Source organism: Epinephelus fuscoguttatus, linkage group LG17, assembly GCF_011397635.1.
Source record: "Epinephelus fuscoguttatus linkage group LG17, E.fuscoguttatus.final_Chr_v1".
In the NCBI taxonomy this organism is placed as follows: Eukaryota; Metazoa; Chordata; class Actinopteri; order Perciformes; family Serranidae; genus Epinephelus; species Epinephelus fuscoguttatus.
Genome location: NC_064768.1, coordinates 38,033,545 through 38,056,442, shown reverse-complemented (window position 1 = coordinate 38,056,442; position 22,898 = coordinate 38,033,545). Strand labels below are relative to the sequence as shown.

The 22,898-nt window shown below is 42.0% G+C and overlaps 1 protein-coding gene across 2 annotated transcripts in view; it reads left to right on the top strand.

Annotated features, from left to right (window-relative positions):
- Positions 1 to 5,755: 5,755 nt before the first annotated feature.
- Positions 5,756 to 22,898, top strand: part of LOC125904610 (solute carrier family 66 member 2) — a 44,864-nt gene continuing 27,721 nt past the window's right edge. The window contains exons 1-3 of one of the 2 annotated variants that reach the window (XM_049602152.1): positions 5,756 to 6,662; positions 7,330 to 7,463; positions 11,216 to 11,266. In XM_049602152.1, coding sequence (XP_049458109.1) covers positions 6,460 to 6,662; positions 7,330 to 7,463; positions 11,216 to 11,266 — 388 coding nt within the window. In that variant the 5' untranslated portion in view covers positions 5,756 to 6,459. The remainder of the gene's footprint in view (positions 6,663 to 7,329; positions 7,464 to 11,215; positions 11,267 to 22,898) is intronic. The other variant, XM_049602153.1, reaches the window with a different exon arrangement.

Below are 22,898 nucleotides of genomic sequence, written 5' to 3'. Positions count from 1 at the left end.
ATTTTACCTTTGATGGACAGGACAGGTAAGCGGGAGGGGGGATGACATGCAACAGGGCTCCACAGGCAGGCCTTGTACATGGGGTGCCTGCTCTACCACTAAGCCAGCAACGCCCCAAAGTTATTACATTTTCATATGTAGGCTATTCATATATATGTCCATCATAGACAAAAGTCAAAGTTGTATCTCCTTACAGCATGCTATACTCTGTATTTAGCCAGCTAACACAGACATGGGTGTAGATTTCCGGTGGGACACAGGGGACACTTCCTCCTCAATGTTTAGAACATGTGCGTTTGTTCCCCTGAACAAAAACTTCACCAGGAGGCACCAGGGGTGTAAATATAGACAGGGCAGGCACTGTGGTTGCACTGGGGCCCATGGGGTGGGGAGGGCCGTGTGGATAATTCAGATTGCCATGTTGGAACTGCATCTGTGTTTTTAAAAAAATATATAAAAAAACTCACATTAAATTAAAAATGGTGCCATTTGCTATTAAAGTCAAACCCATCCATGTCTTAATTTTCTTTTCTTTCTTTTTGGGGTAAGATAGCCAATAGAAACCTATAACAAAATATAAAAATGCTGAATGACTTTTTTTTAAACTATTAAATCAAATAAATAATTTCTTATTCTCTTTGATATTTTTTGTCATATACAGATATGCAATGATGATGGTTGGGTAACATGTATGTTCACGTTGTCTAATGTCAAGTCTCTATTTAATCAAGCTATTTAATTTAAACAAGCTGATACGATACATTAGCTGGTTTAGGCACAATATCTGTCAAGACTGACAAGCTGAGCACATCTGCAAGTCCAGCGAGCAGTCATGTCTTTCAAATGTAAAAGCAGTAGTAAGAAAGGACAAAAGAGAAACATGCAGGGGGGAAAAGTAGCAGAGGTCTGTTGAAACAAAAGTAAAATGGTCGTGAGCTGGACCAGAAAGCTCGCGACCTCGTTCCCATCTTCTCGAACGGACTTTCTTTGTTTTCCATTAGATATCAAAAACTCAAACAATCAGAGGTAAAAAAAAATCACTAGAGACACGTAGAATCAGATGCAACTGAGTTTAATGTGCTCGCAGGCAACAAACACATCACAACTCAATGAGTCAAGCTCCGGAGCAAGACTGAAATTTCTTTGTTTGCGCACTCGTTTTTATTGTGAAGATTTTCTGCTGAGTCGTCTCTTTCTTAATCCTTCCCACTTGGCTCTGATCGTAATGATGTCACATTTCTGCTGAGTTTCCACTTTTTCCTTTCATCCTACCACCATAACGGTGTCATATTTTCTGCTGAGCCTTCACTTTTTCTCCTTTCATCCTAAACCCCACCTCTTTACTTGTACTCGTAATGTTTTCCTGGACAATCTAAGACCGCCTCCTCTTACCAGGATCATTCTCAGGACAAGATGTAATTCCCCTAACTTTCCACCAGTGTTTCTGAGCCCATCCTCATGCTATTTTTAGAAATGATGCCTAGGTACTTCGCCACCACAATGCTTAAGTGCTCAGTGAGTGTGTGCGTCATAAGAATACATAAAATAATAAACCAGTGTGTGATTTGTCAGTTGCACAGAGTACATTGCTTCAACACGTATCTTTAAAGGTCAACTTAAAGGTACAGTATACACACTTCAGTAAACATTACACTACAGGTCCTTGAATTAGATCTCTAGACTCTTGCCACTAATGTAGAGATGCAAACTGCAGCCACTGGCTAATTTAAAAAGCCAGGTTTATGACACTGGATCTGGAAACTGATGAACTGGGTGTGGATGAGGGGCCCAGTCTGAAAATTTTGTCCCCCGGTCAACAATTCCTGTCATCAGCATTGATGCAGAACTCACTCAGAAGCTGTCATATAATGACCTCATTAACGACCTCGCAACCAAGAAATGCAGATGTGTGTGCCTCTGTAGAGGCTCCCGCATCTTCTGAAAACGCCTACTCCATAGTTTTCAGTGGAGAATATACTGTATCTGCAGAATCGTAAAGTTTCTTAAAGTTTACTTCTGTTTGTGTGACAAGGACAGTTCGGTTTTTCTTATTATTTATTTATATTTATTCTAACAATAATGGTATTGATGTATCATGTCATATCATATTAGGGATGCACAAACTATCAGAAGCGGCCAACAAGCTTTTCTTATTATGCACAATGAATGAATATTACATACATTTAAGAGTATCGTGTCTCCATCTGCTGGTGGGCCATCACAGTGAGAATAAGCATATATAATATGATGTTAATTCCACTACAGAAGAGACTTGATGATCAGTAAAATTCAGTAGAGAAAAAAGTGTATATATATATATATATATATATATAATATATCTGTCTCAGTTATCAGTTATTGGTCAAATGAGTTGTTACGTATGGGATAGCGGCAAAACATCCAAAGTAGAACAACAAAGCAGTTGAGCAACTGCGCTCAGGCCCCTAAATCCTCTGCAACACCCCAAAAACACATGCTGGAAATGACATGTCATTATCTTTTATTATGAAGGTATATTGCACTGAGCTTCCGGTCTCATGCTGACTCACTGTGACTAGCTTGACTTTGACATCCATGGTTGCAAATGGGCAGAGCAGTTTTATTAACCCTTTGTAGACTGGTTCATCCTGTCAGGCAGGTTAGTGTGTGTGTGTGTGTGTGTGTGTGTATCCGTGTGATGCAGAGCAGCAGGAACAATTTCCTGTCCTCTGGCTTTTACATAAGAGATTATCCTGGATCACAGTGACAGATGAGAGATGAGACTGTCTGCCATGAGAGTTACATAACTTTCATTAAACCTTTATAAATCTGTATAATCTGGATTTTGAGTTGGTGACCGTCACTCCTGGTGAATATGTTAGTGTGTAGCCAAACATAATTAGAGAGGCCTGTTAATCTGGAGTGCAGAGCTCAGTGTGCTCTGAGTCTCACTGGTGTGACGTGCGAAGCTAAAAGTCAACTCAAACAAACCAGGTTACATGAAATATTTAAGAAAATGAAGCTCTACCGACGGGAAAAAAATAGGCAGAGTGAGATTTTCTATTGGGCCCTTCTGCAATGGATGTTGCTCTTCAATACAATATTTATGGCAAGCAGCAGGGCCAGATTCAATCTGTACAGGGGTCTGAGGGGCCCCAGGGCAGGAGCACACTGTGCCTGGTTGGTAATCCAGCCTTAGTTTGCAGGAGGGCTGTTTGAAAATTATCATTGTGAAATCTATTAACGTGCACTACATGCAGGGATTTTTTTCATTGCGGAAAGTGTCCCTGTAAGCCATGACAGTGTGACAGTGAGCCAGCATGAACAATATTACACTGAACAAAAATATAAATGCAACACTTTTGTTTTTGCTCCCATTTTTCATGAGCTGAACTCAAAGATCTAAAACATTTTCTATAAACACAAAAGACCATTTCTCACAAATAGTGTTCACAAATCTGTCTAAATCTGTGTTAGTGAGCAATTCTCCTTTGCTGAGATAATCCATCCCACCTCACAGGTGTGGCATATCAAGATGCTGATTAGACCTGTGCAATAATCATGCTGTCTAATAGTGTACTGTGCTTTTGCTACCAATAGATGGCACAACATAGGTGTCCATTAACAAGGACAGCAGGTCAAAGTGGAGTAAAATGTCGAATAAGGTGCAACAAACCCCAAAGTTGTCATGAGGATGCAGGGTTGCGGGAAGTTAAAGCTCATGAATACACCAAAGTCAGAAAAACGACTTCCCAACTTGGGACAATAGCACAGTATTTGTCAATAACTCATTCTTACTAGTAGAAATTTTGTTCCATGATATTTAAAACTTTGATCGTACTAGTCAAAAGTAAATTGAAGGTATGTACAAGTGGCCTTTAAAAATGTAATAGCTAGACTCGATATGTATTGCAGATATCTGTAATTAAATTCCTCCTAGTCAAAATGAACATTTCAGATATTCATAATGAAATTCTTCCTATCCATAATCGTCATTTCAGAAATCCACAGCATCATTCTTGTGATGACTAATTACGTCACTTTTGCTGTTGTGCATTGGGCTTTCAATTTTTAGATTTTGGATATCGGCAATAGGATTCTTAATAGAAATAATTCCTGTTTTAGATATCTTTACTCCAATTGGTACTCATCACAATTTTAACTTTAAATGTCCAAAATGAAAAAAAAAAAAAAAAAAAAACGGTCCAGATATCCATAATGTAATTTTGAATATCCAAAATACATTTTGACTTGAAAAGCGTCATCATGGATATCTACAATTAGCATTATTACAAGGGAAAATGCATGTTTTTAATATTTTTTAGGGCATTTTTTGCCTTTAATTGATAGGATAGTGAAGTGTGAGGTGGGGAGAGAGAGGGAGAGACATGCAGCAGGGGCACACAGGCTGGGGTCAAACAGCCCTGTACATATATCTACAATTAGAATTATGACTAGTAACTATTTGATTGTAGACATCTAAAACGGGAATCATTCATATTAAGAATTCTATAGCAGCATTTTGGGTATCTAAAATTGAGATACTTCTACATACGAATGGCAAAAATGACATCATGATTATCCCAGGAAGAATTACATGTGGATATATAAAATGTTTATTTTGATTATAAAGAATTTAGATACATCTTACTATGGCAAGCCGTTTTAACATTTAATAGCTAGACTGGATATTCATTACTGATACCTGCAACATAATTTTGCCTAGTCAAAACTCTTATTCAAGATATCTGTAATTAGATTTTGACTGGTCAAAACTGAATTACAGATATGTAGTTGCGGATATCAGCAACTGAATTGGAGATATCTCTAATTCCAGTTTGAGATATCTACAATTTAATTTTGACTAGTCATAATTCAAGTTCAAGATATATTTAATTATCATCAATTGATGATATCTACATGGTCCTTTCTAGATATCTTGAATTAAGTTTCAGATAGCCAGAATTAAATTGTTGATATCTTGAACTTGAATTAGAGATATCTCCAATTCAGTTGCAGATATCCGCAACTACATTGGAGATATCTATAATGACAAATCCCATACACATGAATGGCAAATATAGTTGGAATCTTACTAGTCACAACTGAATTACAGATATCTGTAATTGTAGTTTTGACTAGTCAGAATAACGAGATAGCTTCAATTAAAATTCATACTAGTCACAATGACATTACGACTAGTCAAAATGGTGTTGTTGATATCTATAATGGTAATTCAGGATAGTCAAACTTAGCGATTAAATGTTAAAACTGCTTGCTATAGGTTTCTGCAATATATATCTAGTCTACCACAATGGTCAAGCTAAGACGACAGTTCCCCAATTTTAACATATGAAAACATAATGTTTGGTATTCAAATGGAGGACAAAAAAAAAAAAAAACCAGAATTTGGGAATAACAATTTAATACATTTGGCCAAATATTTCATACATAAATGCAGACGTTTAAAAACTACCCCTATATTTAATGCATATCTAAATGAGATAATATTATATAAAAGATAAATAAAATGTTGTAAAATGAAAAACAGCCCTACACATTTATGAATATTTATGTACCTTAATTCCTGACTGACCACTTGTGTTGTTTTATTTGGTTATTTTATTTTGATTAGTGGGTTATTTATTTATTTATTTTTAGGTCTGTCTTATTATTTAATTGTTTCTATGTTCATATACTTCTGATATTGCTGCTTAGTTGTCAGTCCTAAGTAATTATTCACTCTGTATAAAACTGCCTTTTTGTATTGTATTATAAAAATGTTCAATAATAATAATAATAATAATAATAATAATAAAGACGACACTTCCGGGTCGTGTGTGAACCATCTTTACTGAGTCGAACATCTTTGACGTAGCGCGTGACGTGTTACGTATCAGGAAGTGTGCGCTCGACCATAGAACACAAACCAAACACACACTGGGCCAGTCAGTGAGGAAACTCTTGTGATATAGAGACTCTGTACAGGAAATAATTTTGTTTCAAAGTTTCCTGACAGTTCAAGGGCTTTTAATACTACTTCCGGCACATTTTGAGTTTCTTCTTCGGTGTTTCGTGCAGCCTTTTAAACAACGCCAGCTAGCATCACCACAAGTGTTGAATTAGAGAAATGGGAGCAGATTAGGAGCCGTCTCCTCCTCTGCAAACACTAAGCGTTGTTCTGTCGCTAACACACTGATGTTGGACTGTCTCCAGATGTTGCTGTAACGCTGCCTCCCGGCTTGTCGTCTCACATTCGCAGCTCGGCTTGTGATGGCGTGGCAGTAGCAGCCTCTTTGTCTGTGTATCCGTGTGAGGGGACTATGCACGCAAAACACGGATGTTCCTCTTTTCACAAAGTCATCACAAGGAACCAGAGGAGGACAACAAGCTTCTAGGAGTCTCAACTGAGCCAGTGACAGCCAGCTGACATCACTTGACAACTTATAGCCCCGGTGTTGGACTGGTGAGCAGCTGAACATGGAAGATGAGGTGTTTGACCAGATTGTGTCCGTGTTTCACAACCTGGTGTCGTGGATCGCTGCTGGTGCCATGGTGTTTGGTGGGATGGTGCCTTACATCCCCCAGTACAGAGACATCCGCCGGACTCAAAACGCAGAGGGGTTCTCCACATATGTGTGCCTGGTCCTCCTGGTGGCAAACATCCTACGGATACTCTTCAGGTGATAAATCATTCCCTGTCTGTTCAGTCGACACCAGACCTGCCTCAGTAATCTGACAATTTAACACTTTTTTGCCTGTAAAACAAATTATACACGTTATGGAACAAGATTTAAGGTGTTTCTAGAATCAGTGGGATATTCTCTGAAATTCGGCTTTAAGTAGATTGTCTTAGGAGTTTCCATTGCATTGCTGCCACCTACTGAAGTGGTGGACACACGTTATGAGCAACAGATGACAGAACTCAGTCTCAGCTGCTGATGGATTGGATGTATGCTGAACTAAATTATGTTTTCTACTTATAATAAGATGCTTTTGATATCTGCATTTTATACAACCAGATAAAGGCACATCGGTCCCTCACAACAGCAGCTCTCAGGAACCCAAAAAGCAAACTACAGAGCAGTTTACTCTAAATAATTGTTGGCCTAGTGTGGCAGGTACTTTGAGAGCGATAAAAGGTACAGATGGACTCTTCTGGGATGCTTGTTTGCAGTTGACTTCCTCTTTGATATCATCTGGAGACAAAAACATCTTTACAAGCTGCTGCATCTAAGTACCATCATTTTATTGAGGCTGTCAGACACTGTAAGACAACTAGAGAAGCATGTTTGTTATGGTGGTGATGTCATGCCTGCTTCATGTTATATGCTTGCTTTCTTCCATTAGATTTGGCCGCTACTTTGAGACCCTGCTGCTGTGGCAGAGCATTATCATGATCACCACCATGCTCGTCATGCTGAACCTGTGCACCAACGTCCGCATGGCCACTGAACTCAACACCAAGAGGCGCTCCTTCATAGGTCAGCAACCCTCCGCAGGGCCTCTTTACAGGCTCAGTTATCTCGGTTTATTGTGTGAGAGAATGTGTGTGTGAGTGCTTTTAAGTGCCGCTTCAAATGTTGGTTGTGTGGGAGTGTGTGTGAGGAAGGGTGAGAGAATGTGTGATTGTGTGTGAGTATAAAAATACAGTGAGAGCAAGCAAGAGTGTGTGTGTGGGCAGGTGCGTGGGTGAGTGTTTCAGAGAAATGTAGGAGGCTTTGAATGATTGTGCACGAGTGAGTGTGAGCATGATGTTTACAGGTCTCCTTACCTCCCACCATGAGTGAGGACCTTAAGTCGGCGACGTTTGAATAATCCAGTTAAACCTGCTTCAACACGTTGTATGAGTGTTGCAAACTACAAGTGAACTTTGATGCTGAACAACACCGATGATTGTTGTCCGTGACATGACGTGCAGGATGTGTGATGCAAAATGGATTCCCAGAAATCAGCCCTCTAAAAGAAAAACACTGGCTTCATCCTGCACCTCAGTCTTTGTAAATGAACGGGCATGTAGCTGTTTAAAAAATCTTTAAAGCATTAAATTTTTCCTACATAAGACGTTTTATTGCTACCATTTCTAGTTTTCAATTAGTGGACAGTAACAGTATTACAGTATTACAGCTGTGTAGAATGCAATGATTAGTACATCCTTAAAATCATTGTTTTAGTGATTAAACACTCATTCTGAATTTGATCTGCCTGCAATACGTTCCAAAAAGTTTGGAAAGCAGTTGTTTATCACTGTGTGACATCACCTTCGCTTTTAACAGCACTCATTACAGCAATTGCTGAAGTTTTGAAAGTGATATTATCTCCCTGTCTAGCTTGACATACAGTGTTATATTTTGCACCACACATGTTCAGTAGAGTTCAGTTCAGAGACAGGTCTGGACTGGTGTACCATGTCATCTTGTTCACGATTATACCTGTATAATTTTTACTAGAATTTAAAAAATTCATATTGTGATACTTGCAATGTTTCCACTTGTTAACATATTGATGTCATACTGTTACCCACGGCAACATCAAGCATGGCTGAGGGTGATAGTATCAGCGACTCCTTGGTGGTTCCAGTAAAAAGAGGAGCAGCTTCAGTAGTGTGGAATAAAGTGTGGTGTCCTGAATGTTTTCCTTCTCTTAGCGCTCAGAGGGAACTCATTCAGCGGCTCCTCTGGCAGCAGCACAGCATCTCTCCCTCTCCTCTCTGATTCTGTCACAAACCTTTGCTGATGGAAACCTACGTGAATAAACTCCACATATGTGACTGTATCATAACAGCCTGTCACAGGTTACAGCTGATGGTTAGAGGAGAAATGGCAGAGCATAAAGGTCCAGGTGGAGAAAAAAACAACTCAATCATTTAGGATTTTACTCAAAGAAGGAAATCAGCTGTTGATTTATATATATAGATCCCAGGGGACAGTTTCTGTATCTGGGAGCTGTTTAAATGTGTAATTAGTAGATTTGATTTAGCTGAACTATTAGTATTGTAACAGAATCTGAATCTCACTCTGAGTTACTGTTGTTGTTCACAAACTAAAGAAATGAGACATCAGTTTAGTTTTTACTGAATATATGAAGCAAACTGTGAAACTAGATCACTGATTTTGTTCCAATTCTTTGTTTTATGATTTGTATCGTCAAGAACATCGTTATCGTTGAAATACCCGTCGTTATCGCAGAAATACCCAATTCCCAATACCCCCCTTAGCCCTACTCCTTGGCCCTAGCCCTACATTTGCGCCTTCCCGCGAGGGGTAGTGGTGTCCCAATTCCTTTTTGCGTGTAGGGGTAGGGGGCATAACGAGGGGTAGTGGGTATGAAACTAGCCCTTCGGAGCGAGGGATTTCAGATGCTGACTTGCCAGAGAGGGGTACGCGTCGCCATGGCTACCACCGAGCAAGAGACGGGGGAAAAGTTCATACATAGCTAACGTTACCGTTGTCAGGTTGCTTGTTAGCTAGCTAGCTAGCTTGCACTATCTGTCATCTGTCCTGTTCTGCAAAAAAACAGATTTTTCACATTACGGGATTGGGATTGGGCCTTAGCCCTTAGCCCTTGTCTTGGCCCTTCCCCTTGGTTTTGCGCGTTCACGTGAGGGCAAGTGGTGTCCCAATTCTCCGTCAGCTTAGCTCTTTACCTGACGGAGAACTGGGACACCACTTCGCCTCACGTGAACGCGCAAAACCAAGGGGAAGGGCCAAGACAAGGGCTAAGGGGAAGAAAAGGAATTGGTCCTAGGTCTGTAAGAGTTTAGGGCTTGAGTCAACGAGTCTGTAAGGGATCCACTTGGGATTGGGGGATTGTCTTGCTGGAATAAGCAGGGACGTCCCTGAAAAAGAAGTTGTGTGGATGGCAGCGTATGTTTCTTTAAAACTTGTGCCAGCATTCATGGTACCTTCACAGATGTGCAAGTTACCCATGATGCCATGGGCTCTAACGCACCCTCATACGGTCACGGATTCTTGCTTTAAACTTTGCGTTGGTAACAATCTGGATGGTCCTTGTCCTCTTTAGCCTCGAGGACTCAATGTCCATGATTTCCCAAAACATCTGAATATGTGCCCACAGAGTTTTTCACAAAGTGAAATTTGCAGCGGCCTTCGTTGAGAACACCTGAGCCTTTCACGGATGCCCCTTTCATACCTGATCGTGATCTCACCTGTTACCGATGAAGCTGTTCACCTGTGGAAGGTTCCAGGTTTTTTTGGCATTTCACAACTTTTCCAGTCTTTGTCATCCCTGTACCAACCTTTTTTGGAACATGCTTCAGGCATCAAATTCAGAATGAGTATATGTTTACGAAAAACAATGGAGTTTATCAGTTTGAACAAACGATATCTCATCTTTGTCAGGAAGGATTTGCTAATCATTGCATTAGGTGCCCTTAAGAAGCAACCGAGACAAAGGGAAGTAATACAAAATGTCCCCAATCCAAAGTGATCTAACTGTTCCTGTAATCAAACTTACACTGTGTCTTTCTTAACAGCCTCACAAAATTATTCAACACCACATGTTGACACACTGGATCCTGTTTTATATGCACCTCCTTATGCACACAAATGGATAAGGAACAGTCCTCTTTGGTTTGCTAAGTCATGTGTGTTAAGCCTGTATCACGTGCTGTATGCAGTGCTGTGTTGTGTTGTACTCCTGCTCCAGGACTGGATGCTCCGCTATACTTCCTGTCCCTCTGGCAGTCTGAAGAAAGGGGAGGGGAGGACTCCTGAATAATGAGCGTTAATGTCTGAAGTCTCAGTGTCAGATGACACTCACAGATTCAATGAATGAAACTCTGGAATCCATGACAGAAACCTGTAGCTGCAGGCCAGTCAGCCGTATTGACAACCAGTGTGAGTCAGGAAAAATGTCCAGCATTTAAAAATGAATTTTCCAGTTGCAACAGGTCTGCTATTGTTATATATATATGTTGGGACATGACGTCTGTTTAGTTGATGCCTTCATTCGCAGTGCAAATTATTTGTACAAAAAAATGCCCTTGGTGTGTAAAGGCCTTAATCCTGGAGACAATCAGTAATTTTGTGGTTCCACGAATCGCTCATGATGACCTGAAACTTCTGACCCAACTGTCACATGGTGTCACACAGTCATGCCCAAGCTCAGTAACCTGACACATTTCGGATCACCTCAGGCTTTGCTAAAATAAATGAAGAAAACCAAGCTCTTTTCTCTCTCCCTGTTTTTCCCCCCTTTATTTTTTTGTCTGTAGCGACAGACAGTAAGGACGAGGAGATCAGAATCCCTAAGAGGCTCTTTCTGGGTATGTACAGAACCTACTGTGTCTGCCATGAAACATCAGTTGTAGTTCATCTGCCTCTCCATCTCTGTGTCTCGTGCATGACGACCCAGTGTGGCTCCCCCTCCAGCACAGCCAACACTAACCGATGACTAACACCATTTACCACACGACTGAAAGAAGCATGAGCTCATTTCACCTGCATGTAGTCCTGCTGATGCATCCATGTTTGATTCACGAAGCACATTCACTGTCCATCCGTCGTAGCAACCCCCGGACCAGACAGCTTTCATTGACAAACCCATGTGAATGTGATTTGCATGCATTGTTTGTGCTTAAATCTGTCATGTATATGAGAGGACAGTTTAGGAGTCACAGTGAACTAACCTGTTGATAGTACAGTTTGAAGCCTTCTGCTGACATCTTGTAGTTTTTCTAACTTAATGCTTTTATCTTTGCCATTTGAAATGTCTGTTTGATATTAGCTCTCAAACCAAATGTGTGTTCCTGTGTGTTTAATGACCCTTAAAGTGGTGCATGTTTTTTTTTATACTGCCTGAAATTTGAATTTAAAACACCTTTTAATGGCTGATTCATGCAAGTTGATGTCTTCTAACCGGCTTTTAAAGACTGTTCTTTGAACTACACTTGGTTTCAGCACAATGCCTCTCTTATAATGGATATGTCAAGCTGCCACAGGTGCACTTTCAGCAGGAGAAGAGCTGCTAGGTTCTGCTTAAAGGGACAGACAGATATTTTTCCTCTTACCTGTAGTGCTAGTTATCAACCAAGACTATTAAGAAGTAAACTTCCGAATATTAGAGATATTGGCGGTAGAGATGTCTGCCTTCTCTTGGCTTGTGGTGCTCAAAGCGTGACGTCCTAACCCTCACCTATGGTCATGACTTTTGAAAGAACGAAGTCATAAATACAAGCAGCCAAAATGAGTTTCCTCCGGAGGGTGTCTGGGCTCAGCCTTAGGGATAGGGTAAGGAGCTCGGGCATCCAGAGGAGCTCGAAGCTGCTGCTCCTTCGCATCGAAGGAGGTCAGTTGAGGTGGCTCAGGCATCTGATCAGGATCCTCCTGGGCGCCTCCTGTTAGAGATGTTTCAGGCATGTTCCACTGGTAGGAGGCCCTGAGGCAGACCCAGAACACGCTGGAGGGATTTTATATCTCATCTGGCCTGGGAACGCCTTGGGGTCCTCCAGGAGGAGCTGGAAAGTGTTGCTGGGGAGAAAGACGTCTGGAGTACTTTGCTCAGTCTGCTGCCCCCGAGACCCGGCTTCGCATTAGCGGTTAAAAAATGGATGGATGGATGGATGGATATGAAAAGCTCAACAGCAATGTCTGTTTTCATAAATCATGACTCGGTTGCTCGAGATAATCCACAGACCTTGTTGTGAGCAGTTTCATGTAGGAACTATTTTCTTTCTATTGAACTACACCAGCCAACTGTATCACCGTGCAAAAGGAAGTGTGCATCTCCTTATGGACAAGAGGCTCTCGCGTGGGATCCACTGGCGTCACCAAGAATCGTTGCCGGACGCGACATCTACCCTGAAAAGGATGCTTTGGAGGCGGAGCCTAGAAATATGCAGAAATACAGATGGACGTGGCTACTATAGGAAAGCTCTCACCACTGCTATGATTAGCTTATCTTCCATTGCCATGTTGTTCCAGAGAAGGAAAGTAAATGAAACGTCACGACAGACCACCACCGAGCTTGCTCCCCATTGGATAGTGTCCTCGCGTCTGACGGGTTAATTTGCATAAAGTTGAGTCGCGGTCAACTTTTGGACGCGCCGGAGCTGCTCAAACGGCCGCGCCACCTACCCAAAATACTTTGTGGGGACGTCAGCAACGGTTTGACCCGATTCCTAGGAAATGAATAGGCATAAGCGTCACGGCAGACACAAAAAACGCCAGTGGATCCCAGGTGTCATGCTTGTGGCAACGTTAGATGTGACCATTACCGGCGTCCTCCTTGGCTGAGCTGTGACATTAGCTGGCTTAGTTGTGGTGAGCTTACAGTAGATGCAAGACTTTGCTTTTGTCACATTTGTCCGATTAACAAAGAATCAAAAAAGAGAGAGGTAAAAGACAACCATGTTTAATAGCTCTCATTCATCAGCGAAACTATATCAGAATGTCTGTTGCATCTCTGCCAGACAAGTGTGCAGACTCTGATGAGAAAAACTGTAATTTTACCTGGCTGAAGACGAGCTGCTGATCTACCACTGCATCAACTGATAGTTTCTGTGCTATTCAGTGACTTAAGTGAATTTGAACTATCCCTCTTAAACACCAAAGTCAAACAAAAAACTAACTTATCGAGGCAGTGGCAGACCAGCAGCTCCCGTGTTCAGCGAGGTAAAATCCCTGTTTTTGTTAATGGAATCTGGCTTTGAAGAGAGCATAGATAAGTTTTTCACAAAAACGAGAACCCCTATGACTTCAAACATCAAGACTGTCGTCTGTGTTTGGATTCTTTGTTCACCAGAAGCATGTGTAAAAAGCAAAGTTGTCTTTACAAAATCAGTATAACACAGGGTGAATAATTGATATACAAATGGCCACTTTGTGGGTGAAGTATTTCTTTAACTCCGCCTGTTTTCTAAATGTTAGACATCACAACAGTTTGGCTTATGTCTGATGATTATGTTATTTCCTGATTGCATAAAACTGGACATTGATTTCTTTAATTACAAAGTGCACACTGAACACAGGAAGTCTGCACTATGGAATTAGGAAATAGTTTTAATGGAGAAACGGCTGTTGTTCCTGGCATGGACACTAGATGGCAGTAGGAAACAATATTTGTATGAGGTGAAAAAGCACACTTGGCTCAGAGTGGTATAATATATTACAAATTCTCCTCTTGGGACTGACTAATGCACACTAGATGGCTTGGTATTGAAGTGCTATTTTGTACCCTCTTTTTGTTTTTCAATCATTTTTGGAGAAGCAGGAGCAGAAACCATTTTCAGCAACATGATGGCTCTCTGTGGTCCAGCCTGTTTCTGGCATCAGACGAGGAGCAGGATGTCTCCTTGTCTCCGGTGCCCAGATGTTGTGCTGCTGGCTCAGTTGTGCCCACATGTTGCAGCTGGCTCTGCGGCGCCTTTACGAACGCTCATCGATCAGTGAACTCTGCCAAGCATCATTACAATTGACAGAACACGGTGTTCTTTGATCGCAGCTTTGCTGGCTTGTGCCGGCTCATTGATCTGCTCGTAGAAATATCAAAGGTAAGCATGTTGTAGTCTGCTATTGATATGAGGATAAAAACACCCAGGCAGAGGAAGGAAGAGATGAAGGAGTGGAGCCGAGTCGTGGATTGGTTAGACACGCAGCGTCACTTTAGAGGCCTGGAGCGACTGTGGTCAGCGTCAGTGCTGTGAGATGGATATAGGATCAGAGATACAGCAAAGCGAATTTTATAGAGCGCTATCAGTATATATAGCACCAAACTGATGTCAGTGTGCAGCCGTGAGGTGAAACAACCTCACATTGTGTCTTTCTGCAGTGACTCACCATAGTGTTGTTCAGTCAGCAGGACATATTCTCAACCTGTACGTGTCTCTTATTGTTCCCTTTGTTCCCTTTATGTTCTCTAAGCATTCACCGTAGCGCAGATTTGCTCTCAAAGCAGCACAGCTTCATTATCACACCAGGAGCCTCCATCAAACAGCTGGACATTTGTTCTCAGAAATAAAAACAGAGTGCAGCTGACTTTTAATTGTACTTGCCAGGATGCCTAAATTAGGCTGTACTATAATAGATATGGCTGTCTGTCAACATTTTAAGCATTGTATTTTATAATGTGTCATTTGGTAGCTGAGATAATATCATGTAAGTGATGGTTCAAAGAACGCCTGCGGTGCCCCAACCATAACTGCACAGCTGGCCACATCTGTGCTGTACTGTGTTGTCCTTTGTTGTAGACTGTGTAGTTTTATTTTGGAGGCGGGAGACATCCTGGTGTCATAGCAGCTCAGTGTGATTTATATGGAAGAATGGCTGCTGCAATCCTGTAAGGAGATTAAAAGATCAGATCATTTGGCTGTGTCAGGTTCAGACATGCTGCCGATCACTCAGGTGGAGGTGAAAAGGTTTGGAGGGAAAAACTGAGATAAAATACCCCTGTGAAAAGTTGTGACTGTGACAGCGGGGAAAGTTTCACTTTGTCTAATGTGTGCCAGAGTCAGACTTTACTTTTTAGTTATGTTGAAGACCTGACAGAGGAGAAACCCTGATTGGATTTTTCAGCATCTCCAGCAGCATATAAATGAATTTGTGTCAGCAAGCAAACCATCAAACTGAGGCTCTGCTCCGTGATTGAAAATCCTGTATGCAAACTTCAGGGCGTCTCTATGGTTTCAGACTCCGGGGTGGCATGGCTGTTTGTGAAGCAGCAGCTCAGTGTATTGTTGTTAAAGGGATTTCGACCAGCTTTGTATCATAAAAATATGGCTTATATGTGTAAATGAAGTGTGTTATATCTCCCTGCTCATCTGCCAGCGAAAATGATTGCCTTATTGTTGGAGACAAATGTGTTCATCAGAAAGGTGTTCAGCTCTTTGCAGAGTCCCTGACCGCCACATTAAGTTGCATGATGGAAAAAATATCTTGAATTTTACCACGCATTATCTCTCCACCTCCACTCCCCACACCCTGACAGCAGAGACTGAAGGAAAAAGTTAAGAAAAAGTTCTTAATCTTTTTAATTTAAGAAGTGAAACCAAAACTTTGGATTTCCTCTGGCTCTGGGGTTGGTCCTAGAGGCCAAAAAACTGGTTCAAAGGGCCCTGAAGGAGATTCAAAAGGTCATTAGGGTGGTTCTGATGGTCCTGATGGAGGTCCTAGAGGCCAAAAAGCAGGTTCAAAGGGTCCTGAAGGAGGTTCTAGTGGTCATTAGGGTGGTTCTAATGGTCCTGAAGGAGGTTATAGAGGCCAAAAAGCAGGTTCAAAGGGTCATTAGGGTGGTTCTAATGGTCCTGATGGAGGTCCTAGAGGCCAAAAAGCAGGTTCAAAGGGTCCTGAATGAGGTTCTAGTGGTCATTAGGGTGGTTCTAATGGTCCTGATGGAGGTTATAGAGGCCAAAAAGCAGGTTCAAAGGGTCCTGAGGGAAGTTCTAGTGGTCATTAGGGTGGTTCTAATGGTCCTGATGGAGGTTATAGAGGCCAAAAAGCAGGTTCAAAGGGTCCTGAAGGAGGTTCTAGTGGTCATTAGGGTGGTTCTAATGGTCCTGAAGGAGGTTATAGAGGCCAAAAAGCAGGTTCAAAGGGTCCTGAGGGAAGTTCTAGTGGTCATTAGGGTGGTTCTAATGGTCCTGATGGAGGTCCTAGAGGCCAAAAAGCAGGTTCAAAGGGTCCTGAAGGAGGTTCTAGTGGTCATTAGGGTGGTTCTAATGGTCCTGAAGGAGGTTCCAGAGGCCAAAAAGCAGGTTCAAAGGGTCCTGAGGGAAGTTCTAGATGCCATTGAGGTGGTTCTAATGGTCCTGACAGAGGTTATAGAGGCCAAAAAGCAGGTTCAAAGGGCACTGAAAGAGGTTCTAGTGGTCATTAGGGTGGTTCTAATGGTCCTGAAGGAGGTTATAGAGGCCAAAAAGCAGGTTCAAAGGGTCCTGAGGGAAGTTCTAGTGGTCATTAGGGTGGTTCTAATGGTCCTGAAGGAGGTTCTAGAGGCCTAAAAGCAGGTTCAAAGGGTCCTGAAGGAGGTTCTAGATGCCATTGAGGTGGTTCTAATGGTCCTGACAGAGGTTATAGAGGCCAAAAAGCAGGTTCAAAGGGCACTGAAAGAGGTTCTAGTGGTCATTAGGGTGGTTCTAATGGTCCTGAAGGAGGTTATAGAGGCCAAAAAGCAGGTTCAAAGGGTCCTGAAGGAGGTTCTAGTGGTCATTAGGGTGGTTCTAATGGTCCTGATGGAGGTCCTAGAGGCCAAAAAGCAGGTTCAAAGGGTCCTGAAGGAGGTTCTAGTGGTCATTAGGGTGGTTCTAATGGTCCTGAAGGAGGTTATAGAGGCCAAAAAGCAGGTTCAAAGGGTCCTGAGGGAAGTTCTAGTGGTCATTAGGGTGGTTCTAATGGTCCTGAAGGAGGTTCTAGAGGCCAAAAAGCAGGTTCAGAGGGTCCTGAAGGAGGTTCTAGATGCCATTGAGGTGGTTCTAATGGTCCTGACAGAGGTTATAAAGGCCAAAAAGCAGGTTCAAAGGGCACTGAAAGAGGTTCTAGTGGTCATTAGGGTGGTTCTAATGGTCCTGATGGAGGTCCTAGAGGCCAAAAAGCAGGTTCAAAGGGTCCTGAAGGAGGTTCTAGTGGTCATTAGGGTGGTTCTAATGGTCCTGAAGGAGGTTCTAGAGGCCAAAAAGCAGGTTCAAAGGGCCCCCCTTTGAAGGAGGTTCTACATGTCATTGAGGTGGTTCTAATGGTCCAGACAGAAGTTCTGGATGTCATTAGGGTTACGTTGAAAAAGGAGCTGTTATTAAGTTTTAATAATTTTCCAGCCATAAGGGAACCATTTGGATCCCCAGTGTGTGATCAATTCCACCTATTTGGAAATTTGCACCAACATTCGGAGCTGCTGACTGTGTGAGAACAGCCGGTCGGCGTAACGTTACAAAAGTAAGTCGACAATGTTTTTGTAATGACTTCTACTGCTGGCAAAAATGTTAACGTTGAAAGATAATACAGATGTTGCTGGTGATGGTGATGGTCCACAGCTAGCCGCTATAACTAACGTGAACGTAGGCTTAGCTAATGCTAGTGAGGAGGCTAGCTTGGCGTAGGGGGCTTGGTGAGCTACACTTAGCTGTAAGGGGGCAGTAACAGTAATGTGTAACATTTCTCCTTGACACAAATTATTTCTGTGGCGAAGAAATCATAAATCTATCCAAACTATCTATCTATCTATATACTATCTATGGACCAAACTCAGATCAAATGATAAAACTAGGCAGTCGTGACCAAATTTAAACCAAGATTCTGTTACTGTATTCTCTGTTTCTCACCTCAGATGTTTTTAAAAACATATTTTAGCTTCCTGTTTAATTATAATAAGAGATTGTTTGTTATCAGCTAGATGTTATATTGTTTTTGGATGGGCAATTCCCATACGTCACCTACCAGCGGGAGCATTATCGGTCCGGTGCATCACAGTGCCTTGTGATAGTTGTAGTTTTTTACTTCTCGAGCAAAAGTTAATACCAGAGCCCCTTTTTTCTGTTTTCTCTAGTCACGTAGCACCAACTTTATAAGTATTTGTGTCTTTCTGCTGCATAGACAGCCCAGTTTATTGCATAGACCATCTTTCCAGCATTGAAATACTTCTTTAATAACAACTGTTTTATTGGAATAGCATCCACAAATTGCAAAAACCTTGCCACAAAAGTAAAATTCACCACCCCTGTGCTGGTAGCGCCCTGCTCAAACATCTGCAGTTATCTCGATAACGTCACAATGATTGAGTGACCACAGAGATGTTTGCTTAACGATGGGACAGGTATATGGCTACACAAGAGATTTCCATCTCTCTCTATTGTTTGGTTATGGCTCATTGCTCATTCTGGTCCCATGGGGCTTTGTACCTGTAGCTTCATTGGGTTTGTCAGCTTAGAATAAATGACCGCATCCTGCAGGTGCAGTTATCCCCTCCCTGGGGATGGGAGGCCTAACTTTTAGCCTCAGTCCTTTGTATCGAGGAGGCCTAGCATTTAGTTAGGGTGGCAGTGCAGGGAAGTTACTGTGCTCTGTCCCAGCAGTGAAATCCCATTAGTCACTGGAAGAGCTCCCTGTCTAAATTTTAGAAAATTAAATCTGAGGTTCAATTTCCCGGGCTGTTAAAACTGTCTTTCATAATAATATTCCTGCTTCTCCCACGGGTGCTTTTGAGCGACAGCGAGCCATTATTTCAACTCCCCCCATAGACTTTCCCAGGGCCTAACTGAAGCTGGCAGGGAACAGTTGGTAAACAAGCGGTTGAAATCTCCATCTCTGACCCGCATCTTCCTACACATGTACCACAACTCTGTGGGACTTCAAACCAGGCTGTGCACAAGACGTTTGGCCACCACAGGGAGTCCATTGTGTGCAGCTCCAGTCTGTTCCCACACAGTGCTGCCGCGGCTGCCACACAGCACAGGGATTAAAGAGGGGGAGGAGGATGCCCCAGGGTACAGAAGTGGCACAGCAAGAGAAGGTGTATGGCAGGGTATGGCTGAGGGGCAATACTGGGATCTGTTAGCGGTCAGTGTGAAATGATGTGACACACTGATCTGCCGACAAGATATTGTCTTTACATTTTCTGCTGCTCGGAATTGGAGGCAGATTTGTATGCATCTTCAAAGTGTGCACACAAAGGATTAAGGGATGATGACAGCACAGCACTGGTATGAAGAGTGTAATCACTAAAACATGAGCTGCATGATGAAGACTGTGCAAATAATTGAGAGGCACTGTGTAATCACAATGTTGCCTTTATTGTCAGAGCCAAATGTGTTCATAAGTAAGAGTTTAGAAAAAATATGTTGAATTTCACTGCAGAGATTTCATGCATTACCTCTTCTCCTTTTCTTCTTGACTCCCCGCACCCTGACAGCAGAGACTGCAGGAAAAAGTTAAGAAAAAATTCTTAATGTTTTTGTTTCACAAACTGATATTATAGATAAAAAGGTGCTCATGCATATGCAGTCTGAATTAAGATTCTGTTACTGCAGCACTGCATATTTCTTACCTTTAAATGTTTTCAGAAATGTAGTTACTAGCCATGTTTCCATCAGCCTGTTTAGATGCGCATCTAGAAGTAACGCATTGGAAAATTATGATGGAAACGCCAAAATTGGAATTAAAATTCCCTGATTCGCACAAACTAAAATACGCTCGCTTTAGCCGGGTTTTGGTTGATTTGAAAAAATGTTGATTCGCAAAACGGGATGGAAATAGTTATGTTTGAATTAAGTCTGACGTAGCGCACCTCTCTCCATGGTGATATCCACACTCCGGGTCGGGAAGGCGGTAATGCATTTACAAGCTGGTTGCCAACCGCCAGAAAACGCAGAAGAAGAAGAATGCAAGACTTGTTTTGTTTCCGGTTCTGCGGAAAACTCACGTGAGTTTGTAGTTTTCACCAAAGTCCGTACATTTAATGGAATTTGGAATGAATTTGGGGCCCCTTTCATTCCTATGAGATTTGCTCAGTAGCATATGAAGCCAACAAGCTCAACTTCTGTGTGTAAAATTACTGCATCATTGGGCCAATAGAGAAAGCACACTGAAGAATTTTGCTGGCTTAGCCCCCCGCTAACAAGAAAGGGGATACAATTATTCAATCGTGCAGCTCTTCTAGGCTTTTGAAATGTTTCCAGACTGAATTAATCAAATCCTGATCGTGAAACAACACATTTAATGGGGGTTGTGAAGCTTATAAAAAATGATACCCATTGGTTCACTCTGTAAGTCTATGGGAAAAAGTCTTTATGGGCCCAAAGGCATCATGTGACAGACCAAGAAGTTGTAATTCCAGGGTTTGGCCACTGTGTCAAAGGCTTGGTACAGATGCATTTCCCATTGAAGGAGTGTTTACTTTGGCTGTATTTTTCAGGCACTTGGGGGCAAAAGCAGCAAGCGCTAACACACACATACACACACAATGGAGTTGTTTTGGCTAATGTGTTAGCAAACTTAGCTTATTGACAAGTAGGGATGCTTGGTTTAATGGTTGCACATTGGTATTGGACCATATTCACCTTTTCGACCGTCACTGGCCTATCGGCAAATAAGACGACATTCATCAATGGCAGTGGCCGATGTTTTTCCATTGCGTCACATCAATTTTGCGCAGGCTAAAAAGCAGGGCTCGAGACTGACGAATACTCTCGTCCTGGGGACAATATTAAAAATGACTGGGGTGAACAGAGATCTTCTGAGGGGACGCCATTGGGATGAAAGGACACAGTCAACTTACTATCAACACATCAGGGGACGCACCCTAATGATGATGTGTTCAAGGTCTATTCAGTAAAAATGAGATATTGGGTGAAGGTAAATTATAACATCCTCTTGATGTGTTCAATGTGATCTTGTAAAATGTAGAAACTTAAATAAATACAGTTGTTTAGAGGAGAAACTTGATGTTTTCACAGCAATATAAAGTAGACATCAGAGAACGAATTATGATATATACAGTAAAAAAAGTTTCTCATGTGTAAGAAGGCTATTTTAAAGATTGTTTCAGAAATGTGTATAATTATTACCTCCGCCAAGGAGGTTATGTTTTCGCTGGCGTTGGTCTGTTTGTCTGCAAAATAACTCGCAAAGTTCTGAACGGATTTTGATGAAATTTTCAGGAAAGGTTGATAATGGGACAAGGAAATTTTGGTGGTGATCGGTTGAAGCGAAGTGGATAAAATAATAAAATGGCGGGAAATCCGAGCTGCTTGGCGGAGTTCAGCGCTCTCCGAGTGCTCTAGTTGAATTTGTGCTCATTCAAACATAATATATCGAAGGGCTGAATGACTTTAAACCATTTACTAATTTCTTTTTGATTCTTGGCCATTACATTTAATTTTTTTATCTGTTTTTTTTAAATGAAGATTACTTTGTTTCCCTGGCACAGAGGGGGGAATAAATAACTACGAAACCAAAATAAGCATTGGTATCAGCTATTGGTCAAATTGTTGTTTTGAACATCAGTAATGGTTCAGTTCGGTTTTTAGGGGCATTTACTGTTGAAGAAATGTATAGAAAACATGTGAGGGACTGTTTGCATGCAGCCTTTTTCTCTGCTCAGGTTGAACATACTGTTACCTCGCTAAATGTCCAGCAGGCTAGCTAAGCAAAACATTGTGAATGTCCACAGCTTCTGCCAACTACAACTACTGTATGTGTGTGTAGGTTATACTACCCAAGCTGGGGCCCAGTTGTATCACCACTCGGAGTCATACACTACATGTGTCACATGCAAGCTGTGCATGTCTTTAGCAGCCAGGTTGGTGTTGAATGCTGCTCTAGTGCCCCCGATTACTTCCCTCTGTGTTTGGCTGTTATCAGGCAGTGCCAGCCTGGTGCTAGTTGTCCCCGATTCACACTCCTCTGCTGCCAGCAGGGCTCCACAGCCACACCAGGCATCTGCAGCTCCAACACCTACAGAAGCAACACTGCTATACAGCACACATAACAGCTCTCAGAGGATATTCCGGGTGTTGATTATACTCAGAGCAGAAATACATGATGCCCTGTTGCAGCTTAAGAACATTTGTCATTGTGGTGTCATCCTGCAGAATTGTAAGGTTTTGCACGGTACATCTCGGTGTGTGTAGTGTGTGGTGGGCTGACAGAAGGCTGTGACCTGGTCTGAATTGCTCTTTGAGATTTATTCGGTTACGCTCATGGGATTTGTTTACCTTGTCTGTCAGAGAGGAACAATTGGATTGGCTCAATATTGCGCAGCCAGGTTACCTCGCACGCATACGTACCTGCCATGCGTGTTCATGTAGAAATGCCATCTAAATGTCAGAGCCGGTCACCGTTAATTCTCTAATGAAACAATATTTCATTAAATCAGAAACTGAAATGCCATAAACACTTGTGTTCTTTCACTTCTGACTTCATGAAGTCCTGTTTGTTCAGTTGAGGCACGGTATGTACTGTAGTGCCGCCGTT